The sequence below is a fragment of the Telmatherina bonti genome (assembly GCF_933228915.1).
Source record: "Telmatherina bonti genome assembly, chromosome: 22".
NCBI lineage: Eukaryota > Metazoa > Chordata > Actinopteri > Atheriniformes > Telmatherinidae > Telmatherina > Telmatherina bonti.
Window position 1 is genome coordinate 26,251,595 of NC_136631.1, and position 13,301 is coordinate 26,264,895.

Below are 13,301 nucleotides of genomic sequence, written 5' to 3' on the forward strand. Positions count from 1 at the left end.
CCTCTCAATCCTTTCATATCCTTATATTGATTGAACCGATTAAAACATAACTCATCCTCTTTCTCTGATCCTCGGCTGCAGACACTATCTCTACCTCTGCTTTTCTGGCAGGAAAGGAGTCTGAGCTAGTGCATGAGGTTCAGTGCTTCCGAATAGTTGGCCTCACTTTAGCACATTATATGGGCTCTGGAACCAGAGTCCTCGAGAAGGGCTGGACCTTCTTCCACTCTGAAGTTGCTCCCAGTTAGAGGTGCCAAGCAGGTGTGGGCATACTCATTACTAGGGCTGTGACGATATGATTTTGTCCTGATTCGATTTGATTCCAATTTTTTGCCAATTCGATTTAAATTGCGATTCTAACAATTCTTCAATATTGCTGATTTTTGTAGATTTAAAGCAAAACAAATGCATAAAACTTATTTTTTTGCACGTTATTTTTCTTCATTTCAATTAGGAAAAACAACACAGTAGCCAGACCATCATTCTGCTGCTATAATGCCCAAGATGACAAATTAAAAGATCAATAAGAATAATAAAAATGACAAAAATTTTGTAATGGATTATATTTATTTATTTGAAAAAAAAAAACAATTTTTTTGTTAAAAAAATAAAATCGATTTTTTTGTTTTAAAAGTTTAAAATTGTGAAGCAAAAAAAAAATCCAGATTTTCGATTTTTCGATTAGATTTTCCCACCCCTACTCACTACCCCCAACATAGTGCCTGTAAGTTACAATGATGGATGATAGGGTAGCCTCCTTCTACTTTCACGTGGAGGGAAGGATCCCGGCTGTTGTTTGGCTTATGCACCAAACGAGTACCCATCATTTTTGGAGTCCTTGGAGGGAGTGTTAGAGGGCGCTCCCTCTGGGCACTCCCTCTCAGAGAACTTTAACAGCCATCTCTGCCAGAGCTTCAACTATGCACTAAGTGAGGCGGGGGATATTGAGTCCAACTGGACAATGTTCCAGCCGTCTTTTGTTGAGATGGGCAGTCAAAGCTGTGGCTGTCTTGTGCACGAGTGATGGAGCGTGATATTGACAGGCAGGTGCGGCACCCGCAGTAATGCAGATAGTGAGAGTTTCCTCCGCAGGGTGGCCAGGCTTTCCTTTAGAGAGAGGTTGAGAAGCTCGTCATCCGAGAGGATCCAAGCTGCTTCTCCTCCATATCAAGAGGAGCCAGATGAGGTGGCTCAAGCATCTGGTTAGGATACCTCCTGGACTTCTCCCTGGTGAGGTGTTCCATGCATGTTCCTGCAGGAGAAGATCCCAAGAAAGACCCTGGACACACTAGAGGGATTATATATCGTAACTGGCCTGGGACACCACAGGGGGGAAAAGCCCAAGAGTTACATATTATATTTGACAGGCTTTTGTTAGAAAAAAATTCTACACTTATCAATCAAATCCACAATAGAATGACAAAGAAATTCAAGGTGTTCTAAATAACTGTTAAAGTTCAGACCTGCATCAAAACAAATGCCTGCAAACCTTTATGGAAAGCCAAGACTGTTTAGTTACTAACAAGGTCTACAGGTTAATCATGGACTTTACTTTGCTTTTCACACACTGCCTCTGAATTTTGGTTTAGTTTGTGTTAAATTAATAAAATATTTTAATGTATGTCATGTGTTGTTGTTCCACTGAAGTTGTATTGCCTTACTAGATCTTGTGAGGACCAGATGAGTCTGCAATATAACCTGCTATGTAAAACATTAAACATGAAAGAGGTCATACTTATTTTCACATGACCGTTATATGTATAGTCAGCAGTTTCAGCACTTCTGATGTCAAAGTTGAGGGAAAAAACAAAAACATTTGCTTCACGTTTGATTATAAAACACAACATTGCACACAACCAGTCAAAAGTATTTACATTTACCCACTGGATTTAATGGGGAAGTGTGTCCAAACTTTTGACTTGCTAGCTAAAGATGAGTCGTTTGAGTCTGTGGACATTTCCACATCAAAATATAATGTTGTTAAATGTGCATAGAGGAGATGCACGTACAACAAAGTGTTCAGAGTACAAGCTAATCTTTGTGATGCAAAATGATGTGGAAGTCTGACATCAAGTGCATGTTGGAATTGTCTGTTTACTTCTATTTACAAATACATCAAGTTTCCAAGAGTAAATGGTACAGATCAATACGGTTCAATAACCTGATCTTTTCTGGTGTGTTGATAGCTGCAATCAAAACTGTATATCTTTCACTCTTATCTGAAGAACATTCTTACTCAGCTGTTTGAGTCACAAAATGTATTTTGTCTTCAATTTCAGAAAAATTTGAATTAGAAACAACAAAAACCTGTCAAATACCGGCCCTCGAGGACTGGAGTTTGACACCTCCGTGCTTAAAGAAAAAAAAACAAAACATGAAACTTATCAAAAACAGGTTGGTGATGAAAAGATTATCCCAAAAATTTATTCCACATTAATTAACCCTTATAAAAACCACATTACCGCAGACATAGAAAACACTTGTTCACAATCCACATCAATACCTGCAATTTTACCCTGAATACAAGTATAACGAGCACAGACATGAACAAAACCACCAAAAACATAATCTATCAGAATCATCTCGATGACATAAAATAAATGCTTTCATGAAGAAAGTGTGACCGCAATTGTTTTATTCTATTTTTTCTGGGTTGTTCTGTCCTATAATTGTATTATAAAGTAATTGCAATTTCTACAACCAACATCTACGCTCAGAAAATCAATATGATCTCATTTGATTAAAAAAGCCTGGGATAATCTTGTTTTCTTTGTATTTTACTTGGAAAAACCAACATCTCGTGCGTGTTTTTACCTTCTCTAATCACATGACTGTATACAGTTACGCCCCGCCCATGGAGCGCTCTGATTGGCTACTGTGTAAAAATCCCTCTCCAACAATTTTCCCGACGTCACATATAAACTTGCCATTGACAGCCGCTTTATCCCATGTAGCTGTTTCCTTACCTCCTGCTCCGCACATCAGAGAAAAGGTAATAGAGCACCTTTTTATTTATTTAAAGAAATATTTTTCTCTGAAGCTGCTGGGATTTGTCCGGAATGTGTTTTAGTACCTCTGGGGTTTCTTAAACTTTCATAAAGTAAATTCCATAGTTAGCATGTTGTGCTAACAGAGCTAGCTTCCCAGAAAGGAAACTATTATCATGTGACTCGCATGCATCAGATGGCGTGTCTAATTTTATCTGTAACAATCGATATTTGTGTCACGTGATAGTCCAGACGGTGGACCTTACTGTATTTTGAAAGTGAATTTGTGAAGAACAAGTATAATTTTTCTCTCTGTCGCCCATATAGGATTCCCCCATAAGGCAAGAAAATGCGTCAATCGATCCTCGTCGCCCTGCTCGGCTTGAGTATCGGCTTGGTTATAGGATATCCCTTCACAGAGGCTGAAAAAGGAGGAAAAAAGTGGGTGCTTATCGTAGCCGGCTCCAATGGGTGGTATAACTACAGGCACCAGGTGAGAATATTCATAATCATAGCAGCTGCATTGAATCTGTTCCCAAAGTGTAAACTTTGCTTGACTCATTTGTTTTCTCTCATAATCCTGGTCATATCATACACAGGAACTTCCCTTTCACTATGCATGTTTTCTGAAAGCTTTTCCCAGTTTCCTAAAAGTGTAATATGCAGCTATAGCCTGCCTTTTGTTCTTTCTGCACAGGCCGATGCCTGCCATGCGTATCAGATTGTCCACAGGAATGGCATCCCAGATGAGCAGATTGTGGTCATGATGTACGATGACTTGGCTCAGAACGAGGAGTGAGTTGGCTCTTTCTTTTGTGTTTCTTATTTCCTGCAATGCAAAGACTTCTTCTTCCTGCTAAAGGCTTGAAAACACTACTTGTACATAACTTTTACTTTATCTTGGTCTTTGTAGAATGTAGATGAAGTTTATCAGTCAAATTGATGGTTCTTGTGCGTCTTGCAAGAGAAAGCATGAAGTTCAAGTTTTTAAATGACTTAAATGCCCGTGATGTTGCATTTTTAACTTGACTTGTTTGTTATGTAAATAGAGAAGTAATGGCAAACAATCACTTTTATCTTTCAGGCATTGTTTTTCCTCATATGATAAAACTGGTGTGTATAATAACATTGTCTCAGATGACTGACTTTATTCCAGTGCCTAATGTAGTATCTTTAGAAATGCTTTTTTTAATTCATCAACAATGCAAAACCAAAACTCTAGGATGCTGTGAATGTTAAATAAGAAAAATGAAGGGAAATATTTATCACAGATAGCTGGAACAAACTAAAAAAGACTCATTCGAGTGTTGCATATTTCAAAGCTGTGAGAGAAATCGCACAGACTCTGTGGCCTTTTGCATGTTGCTGTGGCATGTTCCCTTTGTGCCTTTCACCATTAACAGGCTGCAAAGTCACAAGACACCCATTATGGAGCCTCCTTAGAGTTTGGCTAGATTTGTCTTTGCTAACGGAGGCCCAGCACTGCAACAGATCTGTGTTTCACTCTGCGATATAGAGTTGGACGCACAAGTACTCACCAATAACATTTGCAGAGTTATGATTAATTTAATAAAAATTTCTCCAAGTACAGGGGAAATGATATGACATTTATAGTAATAACAAATGTAGAGAATGTTTATTTAGTACACATATCTAAGTAATCTTTTTCCTAAAATGTCTTGTTACTTTTTTAAAAATGGTTAGCTAGTTTTGGTTGCAAAACCTGTAAAAAACGTAACTAAACAGTGAACTTATCCTGTAAGTGGATTCACTACTTTCAGCTTTCACTCGTTTATGTAACGATGGCATGTCACATGACTGTGGCAATATGTGGCATTTGTTTTCCAGAATTGTGCGCATTGGGAAGTGAATCCAAACGTCACTTTTCGCTGCTTATGTTGATTTTATTGCTTGATGATTGGCCATGTGTCTTCATAAAGACGGTCAAGTGTCATAAAGACGTCACCCAACATTGATAGTTTTATATCTGTATCAAGCTCATTGTGACTCACATATTCTGGGTTTACTGGATTTCTGGTTACTGTGTAACTAATGTTGCAAACATGAGTGCAGCAAGTCTTGCACCAATAAGAATGGACACAAATAATCAGCAAAACTCTTCTATCTTTATTAAAAATACCGTTTGTCAATGTTTTATGTGTTTCATGTAGTTTGTTTTAGTCATTTTTTAAAGAAAATCTGAGGGAAAGACATTTAAGATCACAAATTGTTTAGTCACAGTAATGTAATGTATGAAAAAGTGAAGGCAGTTCTGCAGTGAAATGTGAAAAACTCTGAAGTGCTGCTGTGAACTTGTTCTGCCACCTGTCAGTGAATCATTATCCTCCATTAGGTTTCCTGTAATCTGTTTTGTCAGCCATTTGCACTTCCTTCTCTAAGCCACACTTTTTGTTTCCCAGAAACCCAACCCCTGGCATATTGATCAACAGACCAAATGGCAGTGATGTATACAACGGAGTGCCAAAGGACTATGTTGGGGATGTGAGTGTTTCAGTACAAATATTAGTTTCTGTAGAGCCAATGCCTTTATTTTGTTTGGAAAGGCTTTGATTTCTAAAAGTGAACTTTGTCATTTCGTGCCATGCGCTCCTGTTTCTGTAGGACGTGACCCCAGAAAACTTCCTGGCAGTGCTGAAGGGGGACTCTTCAAAGGTCAAAGGTGGCTCTGGAAAGGTTTTGAAGAGGCAAGTGATAAACAAGCGGAGAAATAAATCTCTCAAAGAGACAATACTAAAGAAACAAAACTTTGCGTAAACTGGTTTATCAGGTTTTGTTTTTCTTCTGCCAACCTTGTTCTCTTTTTTCCTGACAGTGGGCCCAATGATCATGTATTTGTGTACTTTACCGACCACGGGGCGCCTGGTATTCTGGCCTTTCCTAATGATGATGTGAGAATTTGATTTTCTCTTTCCTTACTTACTTTGTCTTCACTAAAACGAACACAATCCCTGATGTCTTTACAGAAAAAATGAACATGTTCTAAAAACAGAGACAGGAAGTGTTTTTGCATCCTTAAATTGTGGTCTATATCTGTCATGTGCCTGTTTTTTTTTTTTAAATGCATAAATGTAATAAACATAGTCATACAGGAATGTAAGTCATGAGTGTAAATTGTTTTCATATTTCCTGCATTTTGACACATCAGAAAAGCATGATGAGCCTCCAAGACTGATGACACTGTCATAAATGTGTTCTAGACTTTGTCTGAGCCGGATGTTGAAGTCCAGTTGAGATTTAATTCTTTGTCATGTTACTGCATGTGGCTGTGCACCAAAATAAGATCTCAAAGTCCCTATTATAATGGTAATATCTCAGTAATTAGACTAAGATGGCATTTTCCAGCAACTCTCATGATGCTGGACCTATTTGCTCAGTCCAGCTTTGGATTTCCTGGGTTATAAACCTTTTTGACATAATATGTCTGCTTTTTTTATATAATACACCCCCTCTATCCACATTTACTCTGAAACTGTTACATTAAATGGAAACTTGTCTTGTCTCTGCAGCTCCATGTTCAAGATCTCCAAGATGCCATTACATACATGCACACAAATAAAAAGTACAAGAAGGTACGAAGAATCATAGTATTTAGGTTATCAGTAAAGTCCAGTCAAGTGATGACGAAACTGTGCTGGAATATCGGATTGTGACACTTATTTTCCTCTCTGTGTTTTCCTCCTACACACACAGATGGTGTTCTACATTGAAGCATGCGAGTCTGGGTCAATGATGAACAAACTGCCTGCTGACATTGATGGTGAGTTGAACTTTCCTTTATCAGAATGAATTTCCAGTAAAACTTAAGTGATGATTAACAAAACCAGCAAGAGATCGATAAGAAAAAAAGTGGCAAATGATAAGGTAATGATAATCCTCAGCAACACAAAAATCACTCTTTGACTTCATCTACAGTTGATGTAATTAAGTAGACTAGTCTGAGGTCTGTTAGTTTCTTGTTCTTCCAGAAGCTGAGGTCAGCAGTAATGCTCTGTGGTAGTTTGTCATCCTAGTCACATTGTCGTGTGCGTAACATCATGTGATAAACAGAGGAGGATATTCATGGATATGGGTGCAGGATCTGCTGAAATAACCTTTGTCCAAACAGTGTTTTTTGTTTTACTTCTGTTCTCCTACACATCGTCATCTGTGGGCTGACAACTTCCAGCAACGCTTTAGTAAATTTAAACTCCCATCCAGCTCCTATAGGGTTCATTTTCTGCCTTTAAAACTTTACTTGTAAACAGAAATTGTTCTGTTGTCTACATTGATGCTTTTTACCAAGCTCTTATGCAGCAAAACATGAAAATTTATCTGTCCGTTTCCAGTCTACGCCACCACTGCAGCTAACTCTCATGAGTCCTCGTACGCCTGTTACTATGACGAGAAGAGGGACACCTACCTGGGCGACTGGTACAGTGTTAACTGGATGGAGGACTCTGATGTGGTGGGTGATGTTTCCCTTGATGGGTCTAAATCATAGAATCTACTCAGTGTTGCTTTTTAAAGTACCTACAATTTAATGTTGGAAAATGTAGTTTAGTAGCATTGTTATGTTTTCCAGTGACAGGACTGAAATGGAAATTTCACTGTTCATAAATAAAGGTTTAACCCACATTTAGAGACAATTTTAGGGCTTTATCTCAATATTTTAGGTTTTATTATTTTATTATTTAGTTAAAGGTGGGGTAGGTAATGTTGGGGAGCAAGCAAGATGTGAAAGTGGCGCCCTGTCTTGGCTCCTCCCCCTTCTGGTTTTGCTCCTTGTGTGATCCGAGGCTTTTTTCTTACCTCCATCACGGAGGTTATGTTTTTACCGTCATTTATCTGTTTGTGTACAAGATAACTCACAAAGTTATGGAAGGATTTTAATTAAATTTTCAGGAGTTGTTGGAAATGTGAAAAGAAAGAACTCTTTTAATTTTGATGGTGATCCGGATGCAAGAATTTATTTAAAGCCTCTCTCCAAGTGCTTTTCTAGTTTGTAGCTTTTTCCACCAGCGATTTTCTCTTTCTCAGCTGTTTAGCAGAAGGAGGCAAATAGACCGAGCCGGGTCGGGGAAATCCTTCCTGCATTTTTTTAGCCATTAAGAAGTTTACAAAATATAAGAAATGAACAACTTCAATTCGGCCCGAACATTTGGATTGGTCAGAGTTTTCACAGATTTACAGTAAACTGAGGGGTCTAGGTATATTTCGTATTGTTCACGCATACAAAATGCACAGACTACTATCAGGATGAGGAACCACTTCACCCAGAGTAATAAAAAAATGTCTCTGAGCAAGATTACCCACCCAGCTTTAATAACGAGCAGCTCGTTAGCTTATCCCAAGCTTGCTGGCTGAACAGTTTTATTTAACAAGGCTCAAAATCATTAATATGTTGTCTCACCTTAACCCTTTAGTGTAGGTCATCGGGTCTCTTTTACTACAAAACATTTTACTTACAAAAAGTTCATTTATAAGACATTGATAGGGCTTGTGTGCCCAATTTTCAATTTTCTCATCATACCATTCACTTTCATATAAGTGAAAAATTATTTTTCACCGTTGCAGACTGACATTAAAATAACATCATTTCCGCCAAAAAGTAGTCCATAAAAAGTCAAATTTCTACTCCAAACACCTGGTGTTTGACACACACAGGAAAAGGATGTGGTGAGCATTTCCAAAAGCAGCTGCAGCAAATTGTGTTCAAGCAAGAGAATGTGGGAGTTTGGTCATTTTCTTTATTTTGTCATGCAGCGTTTGGGGTTGTAGTTTACAGAAACTTAAAGTTAAACAGAAAATCAAACACTAACTGTGAAATAAAGTTCCCCACATTGTTTGATTGTTATTCTTGCATAAATACCAGATGTTTGTGTTGTTTATGCAAATATTTCTGGTGCTCATGTTATTTTTTCTTGACTTTGTTCTTCCAGGAGGACCTGACTCAGGAAACTTTGCTGAAGCAGTTCAAGATTGTAAAGAGTCACACAAACACCAGCCACGTCCAGCAGTACGGAAACAAGGTGTGGGTTTGTCTGTAGATCAGCAACATTTACAGGGGAAGTATTGGATTGGTTAAGTTTAGAGCTGAGTAGCAATGATACCGAAAAACTTTTATTTTATTTTGGTCCTGATGTTTGTTACTTTCTCTGCAGACTCTGGCTCACATGAAAGTCATAGAGTTTCAGGGTAATCCCAAAGCCATCAACGCCCGCGCTCCTCAGACGATCCTTCCACCGGTTACGAATCCAGACCTGACTCCAAGCCCGGATGTTCCTCTGGCCATCCTGAAGAGAAAGATGATGCGCTCAAATGACCTCATGGCCACAAAGGCCCTGCTGGCGGAGATTGACAGCCATCTTAAAGTAAAGATATTATTCATTTTCAGATTTTTAAGTACAGAATTGCACTTTCTAACTCGGCCTCAGTCAGAATTTAACAGCTCAAAACAGAACAAACCTCAATGAAAGTCCCCGTTTTAAAGGCTTGTGTACTTTTTTTTATCATTTGTCTGTGTGTGTGCTCAGGTCAGGGATTTGCTGGCCAACACTATGCGCCTCGTGGTCGAGAAGGTGACAGGCAGTAAGCTCACGGCTGTGGAAGTTCTGGGTGAGCGAGCCGAGCTCTCCCAGCATCAGTGCTACAAGGCTGCAGTCAGATTCTACAAATACCACTGCTTCAACTGGCACAAAACTGAGGTAGACCTGCACACTAACAGGGCACGGACGTGCAACATCCAAACAGTTACATGATGTTTTATTTTTTCATTTAGAATTAATTGTTCAGCATAAATAATTCAGAATGAAACTATTCTTCTTCGTGGTTCCATGGAAACAGTAATTACAAATTAAGGTTTACATGGAAAACACATTTCATCACCTTTTGTCAATACTGCTGAAAGATCTGGAGGTTGGGAAGGGTTCTGATTGGACAGGGTGCAGACATGGCGTATTTACATCTACTGGAAGAAATCAAACTCCAGTTCCTGTTACTTTTCCTTTCAACTACAACATGGAGGACTGCATAATAAGTACCGTTTGGGCTTTGAATTTGATTAAAGTTTTGAAGCAACAGCTTGAAATTAGCATACTACTTCACTTTGGTCAGCTGAGGAGGAGGGGGGAGGTAGACCACAGGAGAAGGGACCAGCACAGAATATATGCGTCATCACTGCACGACTAGAAAACAGGTCTGTGCAAAGAGCAACGAATGTGTGATCAATTTGGATTTAAAATTAGATTTAAGTTTAATTTGGAAGGGTCATTTTCATTCAGACTAAGGTGTTTACAAGGTCATTATTAATAATTTTAAAGAGGATTTAATATTAAATCTCTCATTTAAATGTGGCAAATGTATTTGTATTACTATGGTTAACAAGTCATGCTCTCAGCCGGATTCATCTGAGGCTAATGGCTGAAACTCCTTCACATGTCCTTCACATTGTGGTTCTGCTTCCATAGAGGAAACAATATGTTTCACATGCTTTTCATCAGCATGTACCAAGCTCACATTCATCTACCTCTCTGCTTTCAGCTGAAACTAATCCAGACTGAGAACAAACTGCAAGTCTGTTTCTAATGGAAACCTTGCAAAAATAGTTAGCAGTCAACACATCACACCTCCAGTATGACAACTTTTTATATCGTTTTGTGTATGTGCAGATGTCTGAAATTACATTTCTAGATTCTGTACGTCACAAATGTTCATTCTGACCTAAAGAAAAGCCCTTGTTACTAGAACCAGGGTCTTTTAATTACATTCTGATCTCCTAAAAATGCTGCATAAGTGCAGAAACATGTACATGTCATAGACTACAGTGGCACTTTGAAGAGCAAACTATAACGAGGAAGAGTAAAGAGCATCTCAGTTTAATGCCTCCATTACAAATTATTCCAAAAAGTATTTTTAATATCAAATTCCACTTTATTTCTATAAATAGAAATAAAGTGGAATAAAACAGTGAAAAAGTAAAACTAAAACTAAAATATGGACTATACTAAAAGAACAATAAATACAAAGTAATACGCCTAAAAAAAAAATCACAATAATTAGGTTAAAAAAAGTTTTAATTCCAAATTAATGCATTAATCAATATGATTAATTGTTAATAAAGAAAAAACCCTATTAGGTCTTCCTTTTCTCCTCAAATGACATTTTGATGTCAACTTCATCTACATGAAGGTAAATATGAGTGCATGACTGTGACTTTCTGTGGATACACAGAGACGTATCTGCTTGGGATTTCTGTTGAGTCTGAACCGCTTTTTTAGTTTTGTACACAAGAATGTAAGAGAATAAGTTAGCATAGAGCAATCTCCAAAATGTGTCCAAGCTGCTTAAGCATGTGTGGAATGTGAAATATGATGGTAAATCGCTCTCTTGTTCCACCATGATCTTAGAAGAGGATATATGATGGAGGTACAGAGTCGAAAAAGCTCTTTAAGAATTAATAATTTGTAAATCAGATGAACTTAATGAAGTTTGTGATGGGAAATCCTACTGCACTGAAATGAAGTCATGATTTTCCCAGGTACTTTTGTGCAGCTGTTTGGCCTTAATAATAAAATCATGAAGTATTTACCATTCCCTGGAAATGACATTTCAGTTCCTATAATATAACAAAGAGAAATTGATCATGTTAAAGACAGAATTCTGTGAAATTTCTGACATGTGATTTTCTGTTGTGTTTCAGTATGAATATGCCCTCAGACATCTGTATGCTCTAGTTAACCTGTGTGAAAGGGGATATTCTGCGGAGAGGTATGGTCTACTTCCCTTTTATTAAAGTTTTTTTCCCCCCTGTCATCTCATAAGCTGTAGCAGTCTGATCGAAACATGTTGTTTCGGTAAATGTGGGATCCAGCTGATCAAGACTCAGGTATTTTATAAAGATTTGATTCTAGATCCAAATCTTTTAACCCTTTCATGCATAGTGGCCATGTAGTGGACAACTATTCACAAGCTTTTTTCTTGCATTTTCATGAATGAGGATGGTATTATTGTAATTAAACGATTTCAGGGGTGTTTAGTGAGTAATCCAATACGTTTCCACTCACTGGAGAAAAACTAAAGATATGTTACAACTGAACATAATGTAATTACGCAAGTTTGCCTATGCAATAAATAGGAAAAGAAAATGAAACAGATATATTTTAATAGAAGATTTACATAATATGATCATGATTATATATTAGTTTATGAATATTTTACAGAATACATTAAAATAGATCATAAATTATGATACATTCTAAATATCACTAATAAACAAAAGTATCATTGCACTTGTCTGTAGAAGTAAAATACTGTATTAAAAAAAAAAGTTGCATTGTATTTTTTATTAATTCATGCATGAAAGGGTTAAATATGGAGTAAGATCTTAAACAAAGCAAATTAATCCATGATTGAAAATGGTTTTTTGTTCTTTTTAATCAACCTGTACATCATATCAGGCAGACATACTTGGAGATGGTACATGTTGCAAAGGAATAGACAAGTGTTGAATGTTTACTGTTAAAGATTTTATATTTCCACCTGGGTTTTATTGATAGCAACAATCCACTTGACTGTTTGTGAAATATTGCTTTATGAGGATGTTGTTCATCATTATATTTACAGTCCAGTCCTGTTTTATGCAGCTAAAGTTATGAATCAGCTTCAGCAGAATTTCAGCTTCCTGCTTGTTGGTTAAATGATATGCTACTCATTTATTTCCATGTTTACAATCCAAAACTTGATTGTATGTCTTTACTGGAATGACTCCAGTGGCGCACGTCGTCATGTGTTGCAAAAGTAATTTTGTGTTGTTGTCTTGCTCTACAGCATCCAGCTGGCCATGAGATCTGTGTGCTTCTTCTAACTAAAAGGAATTCTATGAGACCAATTCGGTCTCAGATAATAAGGCTTCTTCCATATGGGAAGAGGTGAAAAAACTGAGCTTCTCTGCACTGCTTGGGAATCAATCTGATGTGACGTTAGCAATTTTGTTTTATACACAATATATACCACCTTTTTTTAAAGTGTTTTGATCTTACAGAGAAGTTTTACTGGTGTTTGATGATGAGTTGCACTATCACTGTGAAGAGAATGTGGGTGATGTTTTACTGCTTCTGATTGTGTGCATATTTTGGTTTTTATGGTATTATAAATGCTTGATTGACATATAAAGGATGTACCACTAAACACTGAATGTTTGTTGACCTTCAATAGACTTTGTTGTAATACAGAGATCTTGAAATAAAATCTGACAAACCAAAACTGATCTTTTATGCTTCTTATTGCTTTTTTTTGCTTTTTTTTTTTTTACTGTTT

The 13,301-nt window shown here is 37.3% G+C and overlaps 1 protein-coding gene across 1 annotated transcript; it reads left to right on the top strand.

The window, feature by feature from the left end:
• The first annotated feature begins 2,916 nt into the window (after nt 1-2,916).
• lgmn (legumain) lies at nt 2,917-13,241 on the top strand. Its single transcript, XM_079261820.1, has 14 exons — nt 2,917-2,992; nt 3,315-3,480; nt 3,685-3,782; nt 5,408-5,489; nt 5,610-5,692; nt 5,821-5,896; nt 6,515-6,577; nt 6,699-6,765; nt 7,334-7,452; nt 8,927-9,016; nt 9,149-9,358; nt 9,521-9,691; nt 11,686-11,753; nt 12,813-13,241. Exons 2-14 carry the CDS (start codon nt 3,337-3,339, stop codon nt 12,847-12,849), a joined length of 1,308 nt encoding a protein of 435 aa, XP_079117946.1. The 5' UTR covers nt 2,917-2,992; nt 3,315-3,336; the 3' UTR covers nt 12,850-13,241.
• Nucleotides 13,242-13,301: the final 60 nt, after the last annotated feature.

What these genes read in the sequence shown, in the direction of transcription:
- lgmn (XM_079261820.1), top strand. Translation starts at nt 3,337, where the DNA reads ATGCGTCAATCGATCCTCGTCGCCCTGCTCGGCTTGAGTATCGGCTTG. An exon ending in GGATGGAGGACTCTGATGTG is followed by an intron (nt 7,453 to 8,926) that starts GTGGGTGATGTT and finishes TTGTTCTTCCAG; the next exon opens with GAGGACCTGACTCAGGAAAC. An exon ending in AGGGGATATTCTGCGGAGAG is followed by an intron (nt 11,754 to 12,812) that starts GTATGGTCTACT and finishes CTTGCTCTACAG; the next exon opens with CATCCAGCTGGCCATGAGAT.